This window comes from Populus euphratica, unplaced genomic scaffold, assembly GCF_000495115.2.
Source record: "Populus euphratica unplaced genomic scaffold, PopEup_1.0 scaffold97.1, whole genome shotgun sequence".
NCBI lineage: Eukaryota > Viridiplantae > Streptophyta > Magnoliopsida > Malpighiales > Salicaceae > Populus > Populus euphratica.
The window spans coordinates 241,194-252,483 of record NW_011499981.1 but is presented as its reverse complement, the minus strand read 5'-3'; the positions used below and the strand labels follow the sequence as shown (position 1 = coordinate 252,483).

The window sequence follows — 11,290 nt, the reverse complement described above, 5'->3', positions numbered from 1 at the left end:
TACTTTGAAATCTTGTAAGAAAATTAGATATTACTATTATTCATTGTAAGCCCCTCAAAAATCCACTAGAAACCCATTACGAAGCCAAAAAATAACCATAGGTTTTTCCGGTTTTGGGCCTGAAAAACCAGACCCAAACCGAACTGAAAACGGTCGGTTTGGACCAAATCTGGTTCGGTTTGGTTCTTTTTTTTTTTTTGCTTTCTGGTTTGGTTGTTTTTTAAAAATAAAAACTGAATCAAACCAAAAATGATCACCTCTAGTCATGGTCATAGCTCGAAAATCTCTCCTGTTTTTGTTATGTTAATTGGCATCCATTGAATTAAAAAAAAAAAAATGCTTTATTGGACCGTTGATATTCTGATTTTTTTTCTTTGAAATTAATGCAATAAATCAACATTATGTAGTTGGTTTGGTAATGATTGAACAAGTTGTGTAATGATTTTTCTAAGAACAAAATTGATTGCTTTTAATTTGATCTTTTAATTCATGTCTTAATTTCAAATTTATTATAATGTAATTGCTAATTAAGACATGTACATTGCTTAAAAAAAAAAACGACTTTTTAATTTGCTCTACTTTACATTTGTGTTTTTTTGTCTATTTTTCCACAAAATTTATTGACTTAGTTGCTGGAACTAATTATTTTCAATGCTAAATTTGAAAGGCTGAAATATGTATTATTCTCAAAGAGAACACTCAGCGATGAGAAATTAAGAGAAAAGGATTGAAAAGTTAAAAGAGTAGTATTCAAAGGTAAGATTTTGATTTTGTAGAACAATTATTAACACTATTTTGTTACTAATAAGATTAAGAGAAAAGGATTGAAAAGTTAAAGTTGTTATCTATTTTATTTTTTATTTTAATTATAATTTTTTTTAATTTTTATTTTTAGGTTTGGATCCTTTCATATAACTTTTTATTATTATTTTATTTTTAATTGGTTGGTACTTGAGCTTTACTATTTTTTTTTCATGTATGGTGTGTCTAATTTGATAAACTAGATAATAAATTTAAAAAATTAATACAAGTTAACTTTTTTTTTTTACTTATTTTTTTATTTCATTATTCAAATTTATTTTTTTAAAGTGGAGTTTTCTTTGATTTCTTGTCTATAATATTATTATAATCTTATGATATAGACTATAAAATTTGATAGGTTAACTCAAGTTAACTTGCTTTTATTATCTAAATTACATATTTGTTATGTTAATTTGAGTTAACTCGAACTAATTTTTATTTTTTATTTAATTTTATTAATATTTAATTAGTTAAAAATTGAACTATATTATTTTTTCCCAAACTATTCTGATTTTTTTCTTTTAAGAATTTTAGTTCATTTAGTATCAATACTATTTTTTATTATATAATTAAAATAAAACCAATATATTTGAATTAATTTGTAAATTATATATCGTAAGTATTATTTTTTTAAAAAATAAAATATTAGAATTGTCCACCATATCGCCAGCCCTCTTACTATGTTTTTCTAAAAGTAAAAGGCAGGTGCTTTCTAATACTAGTTTTTTTTTTAATTAAAAAAAAGAAAAAAAATTCAACAAAAAGATTCTCATTGCATTTCCGTATCAGAAGCCAACCAAAAAAGTTGGATTACGAATCAAACCATCTGGACCCAAGTCACCACTCCACAAAGCCACCCCAAATTAACCACCACCGTTGGATTCTCACATATCACCATCATCAAACAATATCAGCCATTGGCATAACACACAGCCTTTCACTAACACCTGGAGCCCACACCCTAACTTCCTTTCCCCAAACACCAAGTTACTGTACCTAAACCTCAATAATTCTCCAATCACCAATCACATTCGTCAAGAGGATGACTTTTTATTCTCACTTGGACTTTTGACTAGCGATTATTTAACAACGGGCAAACTACATTCAAGCCCTCCAACTATCACATATTTCTCACTTAGGCCTCCAATCCACTAAGCATTCTAATTGCATCACTATATGTCACAATTGAAACACTCTCTTGTTTCTACCTTCCAGCCAACCAATAGCAGTTTATGTTATTTGTGTTTGGGAAGGAGATTTTACAAAAGAAAAATTCAATTAAAAATATAATAAAATAATATTTTTTTATTTTTTATATTAGCATATTAAAATTATAAAAATAAAATATATAAAAATTAATTTGATACTTTTCAGGCAAAAAATAGGTTAAGCCACAAAAACAAACATATAAATTGTCAAACATGTTTGAATCAATTAAATATATATATTGAATTTTTTTCTAAAAGTCGTAATTCATAAGTTTTACTATGTATGACAAAGAAAAATATAAAAATATAAAAATATCCAAATATTCAAATTAATACAAAGCTTAGCCTTTAAAAAATCTAAAAACTACAATTTTATGACCTAATTGCATTATTTATAGGGTAGTTCAATGATTATGATATTTTCATTCTAGATCACTTATTTCAAAATCTAATTCATTATGTAAATATAAGCAAACCATCCTAATGAATTCAAGAGAAAATATTTTGTTATAAACTTTTTTTATTCAAACATAAGAAATGCATTGAAAATAATAAATTCATTGATCATCGTAGTGCTATTGATATTTTTTTTTAATTTCTAAAATGAAAAAAAATATTTACAATTATGATGTATAATAATTTCACAGTTGAGGGATGGAATCTTGATACCCAATCAAAACTTGTAGAATAATTAGATGGACCAGAATGTAGTTTGCCCTTTAATTATTTTAAAAACCAAAAGAGGCCCTCAAAAGTGGGACCCACTAAGTAATCAAGGCTTGTAGCAGAGGATAACTCCCATTTTTAACACTCTAAGATTGCCCTTGTATTCAAATCCAGCTTCACACATCCGCGTCCTCTCTCTCTTCTTTTCTCTCTCTCTCTAAAAACTCTCTCTCCTAGGGTTTCAAAGCGCCGTTCTCTTCTTTCCCTCGCCCTCTCACTCTCCACAGGTGATAATTAATTTCGCTTAATTCACTCTCGAAATCGCTTCATTGTTAGCTTAACTAGGGTTTTATTGTATTGATTTAGTCACTCGATCTAATCCATTGGATCTGAATTTTTTGTTTATTCACTGATTTACTGTGATTCATTTCTAATTGGGTTTATTGAATCTGTTTGTATTTTGATTCAGTTTTGAAGCTTTAGTGAATCTGATGTGATCGGGGTAATTTTTTTTTGTTTTTTTTAACTGCGCTTTTTTTAGTGAATTTTGATTGATTATGATTTCTGGGGTTTTAATTAAATTCACAGATTGAGTGTAATTATACTGATTTTAGCTGTAATTATTTTGTGATCTACATCATAAACTTTGAGCCTTTTCCATTTATTGATTCGATTTGCTAGGTTTGAATTTTTTTTGTTGGATTTTGGTGTGTTTATGGTATGATATGTAATGAATCGCATTTGAAATGTGTTTTTAATTGCTAATTGACTGTGAAATTAACTACATTTAGAAGTTTGGATGTGTGTAACAAATGAAAGTTTGATACTTTCAGGTAGAATATGGCGATGGAAGTGACCCAGGTGCTATTGAATGCCCAATCTATAGACGGGAATGTGCGGAAGCATGCGGAAGAAAGCTTAAAACAGTTTCAGGAGCAAAACCTGCCTGGTTTTTTGTTCTCCCTCTCTGGAGAGCTAGCAAATGATGAGAAGCCTGTTGATAGCCGTAAATTAGCGGGCTTAATACTTAAAAATGCATTGGATGCAAAGGAACAACATAGAAAGCTCGAGCTTGTTCAAAGATGGTTATCGTTGGACAGCAATGTTAAGGGTCAAATTAAGGCGTTTTTGTTGAAGACCCTTGCTTCTCCTGTACCGGATGCACGGTCAACTGCATCTCAAGTTATTGCTAAGATTGCTGGGATTGAGTTGCCTCAGCGACAATGGCCGGAGCTGATAGGATCGCTTTTAGCTAATATTCATCAGTTACCTGCTCATGTCAAGCAAGCTACTTTAGAGACTCTTGGATATTTGTGTGAGGAAGTCTCACCTGATGTTGTAGATCAAGACCATGTAAACAAGATACTTACGGCAGTAGTTCAGGGCATGAATGCATCTGAAGGAAACAATGATGTTAGGCTTGCTGCAACCCGAGCACTGTACAATGCACTTGGATTTGCTCAAGCAAATTTCAGCAATGATATGGAGCGTGATTATATCATGAGAGTGGTCTGTGAGTCAACACTGTCCCCAGAAGTGAAGATACGACAGGCTGCTTTTGAGTGTTTGGTCTCTATTTCATCAACTTATTATGAGAAATTGGCTCCTTATATTCAGGACATCTTTAACATCACAGCAAAAGCTGTGAGGGAAGATGATGAGCCTGTAGCTCTTCAAGCAATTGAATTCTGGAGTTCAATATGTGATGAGGAGATAGATATCTTGGAAGAATATGGGGGTGATTTCACTGGGGATTCTGATATTCCTTGCTTTTACTTTATTAAGCAGGCTCTCCCTGCTTTGGTCCCAATGTTGTTGGAGACTCTCCTAAAGCAAGAGGAGGATCAGGATCAAGATGAAGGAGCTTGGAATATTGCAATGGCTGGCGGAACATGCCTTGGTTTGGTTGCAAGGACTGTGGGAGATGATATTGTGCAACTTGTTATGCCATTCATTGAAGAGAACATTACAAAACCAGATTGGAGGCAAAGGGAGGCAGCGACTTATGCATTTGGCTCAATCTTGGAGGGTCCTTCCCCTGACAAGCTAACACCTCTTGTTAATGTTGCATTGAACTTCATGCTTACTGCATTGACCAAGGATCCAAATAACCATGTGAAGGATACAACTGCTTGGACCCTTGGTCGAATCTTTGAATTCCTTCATGGTTCAACTGTGGATACACCAATAATTACTCAGGCAAATTGCCAACAAATTGTTACCGTGCTCCTTCAGAGCATGAAGGACGTTGCCAATGTAGCAGAGAAGGCATGTGGTGCCCTCTATTTCCTTGCCCAGGGTTATGAAGAGGTGAGCCCATCATCTCCCCTTACTCCTTACTTCCAAGAAATTGTCCAGGCACTTCTCACTGTTACCCACAGAGAAGATGCTGGGGAGTCCCGATTAAGGACTGCTGCATATGAAACGTTGAATGAGGTGGTGAGGTGCTCGACTGATGAAACCGCACCTATGGTGCTGCAACTGGTTCCTGTCATCATGATGGAGCTTCACAATACTCTTGAAGGGCAGAAGCTTTCTTCTGATGAGAGAGAGAAGCAGGGTGAATTGCAAGGGCTTCTCTGTGGTTGCTTACAGGTCATAATTCAGAAGTTAGGCTCCTCTGAGCCAACTAAGTATGTGTTCATGCAATATGCAGACCAGATAATGGGACTCTTCCTGAGGGTTTTTGCTTGTAGAAGTGCAACAGTGCATGAGGAGGCCATGTTGGCTATCGGAGCCCTTGCCTATGCAACTGGTCCAGATTTTGCCAAATACATGCCAGAGTTTTACAAATACTTAGAAATGGGCCTTCAGAATTTTGAGGAGTACCAAGTCTGTGCTGTGACTGTTGGTGTGGTGGGTGATATCTGCAGGGCATTGGAAGATAAAATTTTGCCTTACTGTGATGGTATTATGACTCAGCTTCTCAAGGATTTATCAAGCAACCAGTTGCATAGATCTGTGAAGCCTCCCATTTTCTCTAGCTTTGGCGACATTGCCCTGGCAATAGGAGAGAATTTTGAGAAGTACTTGATGTATGCCATGCCCATGCTGCAGAGCGCTGCTGAGCTGTCTGCCCACACAGCTGATGCTGATGATGAAATTACGGAGTACACAAATTCTTTGAGAAATGGAATTTTGGAGGCATATTCTGGAATTCTTCAAGGTTTTAAGAATTCTCCTAAAACTCAGCTCTTGATTCCTTATGCACCTCACATCCTGCAGTTCTTGGATAGCATGTACATGGAGAAAGACATGTGAGTTCTTCTGAAATATACTCCCTTTCTTCTTTTTTTGATTATTTATAGTGTGTGCACGTGTTTTTCTGGTTAATGACTTGTAAGCTCTCTGTCTGCAGGGATGATGTGGTGATGAAAACTGCTATTGGAGTCCTTGGAGATTTAGCAGATACACTGGGAAGTAATGCTGGTTCTTTGATACAGCAATCTCTCTCTAGCAAAGACTTTTTAAATGAATGTTTGTCTTCTGATGATCATATGATAAAGGAATCTGCCGAATGGGCCAAGTTGGCCATCAGTCGTGCCATTTCAGTTTGAGGTTATTGCTATTCGGCATTTTCTTTCCTTTTAGAAGTCCCTGCATGCATTTGGGTGTATTGAGTCGGGGTCCAGGGTTGCATTTGTGTCGGGTCATCGGTCGTCTGCTATTTTCAGACAATGGAAGTCACCGGTCTTCAGGTTGTCACTAACTCTTGCATCAGCACTGTGAGTTTGGGTTCTCGATTCTGTCATGGAGAAGAAGTGGGTGGGGGTTGCTTTGAAGAAGTGGGTGAAGGTGTCTGTCAAAAAAGTCCAATAAATTATTGAGTATAGAGAATAGAATTGGTGGAAATGAGAGGGAGGCAACATCTGATTTGCTGAGTAAATACAAGTCAGTCAACACCGAGTCATTGGCTGTTTGTTGTTCCTTGAAATGGTTGACCTCTTCTTGTCAGACTAACCATACTGCCTTGGTCATCGTCTCCGAAGTACCTTAGGTTGTTGGGATGGATTTCTGCGTGGCAGGTCAAAGTTTTGTTACACTTGAAGACCACCTAGGTGCTGCACAACAGAAGAACCAGATTTCATTCCTGATTTCTTCTGCTCGTTCTTTTTGTTTCTTCATGTCTGTATTAGTTTATCATAATGTCAGTCATGGTCAGGTTGTATTTTTAACTGTTGCGCTGTTTTGGTATACATGGTTGGGGGTCTTGTCTTCAACATATTATTGAGGGTATTGAATCCTGCATTGCATTATTCTTTTTTTCATTGTCTTCATAGGTCTTAAGTCAAATGTTATATACTTTTTGCATAGTTGCATTCATTAAATCATATACTCTTCTGCCCTCGTTTTTCCTTTCTTTCACAAATTTAGGTCTCATCTCTCAGAATGTAATATTTTGGTAAGATGTCATGTCATGAACTGTGGGGACATTGTAAGGATTGAATGTCGGCCTTGCGATTGTATTCTGTTTGCTTCATCTATGAAGCAACACCATGGGATTTCTGGAATTTTTTGATATGTGGCCCCAGAAATCTCATTAGAAGTCTCCTTTTCTTGTTCTTGTTCTTGTTTTTGCTTGAAAATATATTGAATTTGTAAACTTTGATCTCGAGTTTTGCTTCTGATAAAAAATAAAATAAAATAAGATCTCGAATTTGCTTGGATTTTACATTTTAACATGGGTTCCATGCCTTCCCTAATTATGTTAATGATTTCGTCTGTAACATCACACAAACAATTGCTAGGAGATATTAAAATAATTGGGGAATGTACTCCCTGTTTTAGACTGTGGACAGCTGCTTCTCTTAACCAAAATTTCAATTTAATGCCCTTCCATGATAATCTTTCTTGAATACCATTTAAAAATGATTTGATAATTAATATTCCTCTAGTAACTATTATTTTAAAGAAAGGAGTTGATTACCGGTTCTAAATACCTTTCTCACAATAATTGTTAATTGAAGAACTATTGAAATAATTTAACAAAACTTTAATACGCGGTGGAATAAGTAATATACATAAGTTACCATGGGTTCATATAGTGAATTAGAGAAAAATTGGTAGGTTTGGATATGAAAGGTATTTTAATTTTTTATGTGGACCCATTACAAGATTGTTAAAAGATTGAATATGAGTGTTATTGTTTTTTTTTTATATATATTATTTTGTATATTAAAAGTATTCTTTCACCTGGGGGTCAACAAAATTTAAACTAATTAATCAAGGGTTTTTTTACTTTATTTAAGCTTTAAAACAAGTAAAATATTTCTTTGCGTTTAGACGAGGCAAAATAACTTTTATGCATTGATAGTTTTTTTATAAAAAAAACTATTTTGTTTTGTGTTTTATTTTTTATTTTACTTTACACAGGTAGGTTTTGTTTTGTACAAAAAATAATTATTTTGAAATAATATTTTTTATATGTTTGGTGATGCATACTTTTTTTCTTTTTATTTTCTTCACTTTGTTTTATATGTATTTTTATTTTTATTATTTTTTATTGATTGTAATGAAAAAAATTAGTGGATATAAATGAGTAAATGTCTCATTTTGCGATATCAAATATTTTCATCTACGTTTATCTCTTAATTTTTCAAGTTTCTCTTTTAATTATTTTTAATAATCATTTTTATTTATTTACATAGATGATTATTAGATATTTGAATAAACTTTTTGATTTATATTTAAAATTTTTATTATGTAAAAAAAAACATATTAAAATAGTTTTTATACTCAAGATTTTTTTTGAGAAATAAAAATCATGACCTAATATGGAGTGCATATCAAATCAAATTTTTAATAAATAGTTAAGTAAACTTGGTAATTCATTGAGTTGGTTGTTAACTTATATCAAGTTTTAAATTAAATTGATTAAGAATTGATTCAATTAACCTGATAGGTCAAACCCTACAAATTAAAGGTCTTTTAGGTTAATCTAGATCAACATATTCAATGTGTGAATTGAGTTTTAAATGTTATATTTTACTAATACTTTTACACAAGTATTATTTTATTAAAATCTTAAAATTTTTTATATTTGTTAAAAAATAATATAAATTATATTTTAAATTTTTATTTAATAATTTAAGTTTTTAAGTAAAAACGATTCTTAAATATTATATTAAAGTTTTAAAATTGAGTTGGTTGCTAACTTATATCGTATTTCAAATTAAATTGGTTGAGAATTGATCTAATTGACCTGATAGGTCAAACGCTTAAAATTCAATTTAATTTAAAAAAAAAATCTTCAAAACAATATTGTTTTAATTTTTTTTCTACAAAATAAATTGAAAGCATTTTGGGTTGATCTAAATCAACATATTCAATGTATGACTTGAGTTTTAAGTGTTCTATTTTACTAATATTTTTACACAAGTGTTATTTTATTAAAATCTTAAAAAAATTTATATCTGTTAAAAAATAATATAAATTATATTTTAAAATATCATTTAATAATTTAATTTTTTAGATAAAAATTATTCTTAAATATTATATCAAAGTTTTAATAATCAAATAATTATGAATTTAAATCCCATTACTTTTATTTTTTTTAATTAAAATCTAATTAATAACATATCATAATAATATATATTACAATTCCAAACTTAAAATTCACTTAACGTAATATAAATTATAACTTTAAAAACTTATCTAATAGTTTTTTGTTCTTGGATGTATTCCAGTGCTGTCAAGCAAAAATACCCAAAGTGCAACAGAATCCCCACCAAAGGAATGGCAGGTTTTACTTTAAAGGTAATTCAGAGAAGGTGGCAGAGTGAGCTCCTGTGATATGACTGCCACCACTTATTTATATAACAAAGCAATGAATGTGGCTGTGTTTTCACATTTTCTTTCCTCCCTCCTCTGCTTGTCCTCCATCTTAGCCACAGACACCATCTTTTCTTCCCATTCAGAAAATTAATTATTGAATTACAATTAAAAAAATAAAAATAAAAGAGGTAAGCATCCTAAATGAACAGAATCTACCACTTTTGACCGACAGATTTCATGGATCCTAGCTCTTCTTCTACAGCCATTTATATATCCTTAACAGTACGAATTCTGTGTGTCCAAGTATATATATATATATATGGGATTTAAAATTTAGAGGTTTTTTCTTTTTTTAATCTGGTTTCAAATTCCTTTTTTATTCACAGGCATAGCACATTTGGTCCCATATAATGGAGAACTATAATTCTTTTTTTAATTTAATAAAAAAATAATCTGAGTTATTATAAGGTTGAACTATATACTATATTTCTCTGGTGAGATACAAATTGTCCCATTTATATACATCAAACACATCTCATATGAAAGTTTGTGAACACGAATATATATTATTTTATAACAACGATAAGATTGACACATAAGACGTGCACCTAGCTAATGTCCACACACCTCAAATCAATTTATTGTGGTCCTCAAAGGGAGAGGATGATGAACCTTTCCTTGACCTAAAATAATTCTTGCTACTTATTATTTGGTTCCCCATAATTGATGTTATTTCATAGAAACTTCCTTTGAAAACGTCCATTTCTCATCAATAACCCCCTTTACATTTGGTTGTTCTCCACCATTGAATAAACCTCAAACCAAAAACCCAATTGCATAGAATTCGAGTTGTAAAGTTTGGTGTCTTCATTGAGAATGTTAAAATCATGGAGAATGTCTTCCATATTAATGATTATCAGATTTGAATTCAATGTACAAATTAAATTAGCTATTAATAATTGGTTAGTGTTCCAAGATCGATGATGATGATGATGATGATGATAATAATAATAATAATAATAATAATAATAATATGCACAAAAAATATAAATATATTTTGATAAATAGACTAACAAAAACAAAATAAATTATGTCCTTGGATCGATAAACTTGTCATTGAAGTGAAATAATAAAAAAAAAATCAGATTGATATTGTTCAAAACATAGACATTATAGCATCCCATGAATATATATAAACTGGCTATAGGCATTGAAGTGAAACAACAAGAGCAATAATTTTGTTGTCCGACAACCTAGAACCTCTTCCAAACAAAAAGAAAAAAAAGAAAAAAAGAGGGAGTTTTCAACAAGTTTATGAGTCACTTACCAACCTTATAAACACCATAATTACCAACATATTGTCTCCTCTGATTGGGAGTTCTGGTCATTATTGATGATTAAAATAATTAGTACTGGTCAGCGTGTTGGGAGTTCTAAGAGTTGTGTTGTCCCCTCTTTTGCTAGTGCTCCTTGTCCCGCTAATTAATGCCTCACCGAAACCAACTTCTCAAAATGCTTTCCATTTGATTAAACCATCTGTAGGCCACTCGCCATGTCTGTCTCCATCTTCTTCTTTTCTTCTTTACTTTCAAAAGGTCATGAAAGCCGAAACACGAGGATCAAAAGCATTGCTTATGAAATTGTTGTTTGGTACCACGGAAAAAGAGATCTTGGAGACGGATGGAATAAGAATATCCACTACTGATCAATACTTATAAGTGTTGGGAATTCCGACCAGTGATATACTGATATTTGCTCATAGAAGGCCAAGCACACTGACACAATATTTAACGTGGTTCGGAAAAACCGCCTACATCCACGGGAGAAGTCAATATATTTAG

At 32.0% G+C, this 11,290-nt stretch overlaps 1 protein-coding gene across 2 annotated transcripts; it reads left to right on the top strand.

The window, feature by feature from the left end:
- Nucleotides 1-2,836: 2,836 nt before the first annotated feature.
- LOC105139773 (importin subunit beta-1-like) lies at nt 2,837-7,194 on the top strand. Of its 2 annotated transcripts, XM_011046372.1 has the most exons (4): nt 2,840-2,962; nt 3,145-3,177; nt 3,509-5,932; nt 6,034-7,194. In XM_011046372.1, exons 3-4 carry the CDS (start codon nt 3,516-3,518, stop codon nt 6,230-6,232), a joined length of 2,616 nt encoding a protein of 871 aa, XP_011044674.1. In that variant the 5' UTR covers nt 2,840-2,962; nt 3,145-3,177; nt 3,509-3,515; the 3' UTR covers nt 6,233-7,194. The 2 variants fall into 2 exon arrangements, with proteins under 2 accessions (XP_011044673.1, XP_011044674.1); XM_011046371.1 differs by lacking the exon at nt 3,145-3,177 and having other exon boundaries at nt 2,837-2,962.
- Nucleotides 7,195-11,290: the final 4,096 nt, after the last annotated feature.

Excerpts from the sequence above, each read along its gene's own strand:
- LOC105139773 (XM_011046371.1), top strand. The coding sequence starts at position 3,516 with ATGGCGATGGAAGTGACCCAGGTGCTATTGAATGCCCAATCTATAGAC. Across the intron at positions 5,933-6,033 it reads ATGTACATGGAGAAAGACAT|GGATGATGTGGTGATGAAAA; the intron begins GTGAGTTCTTCT and ends CTCTGTCTGCAG.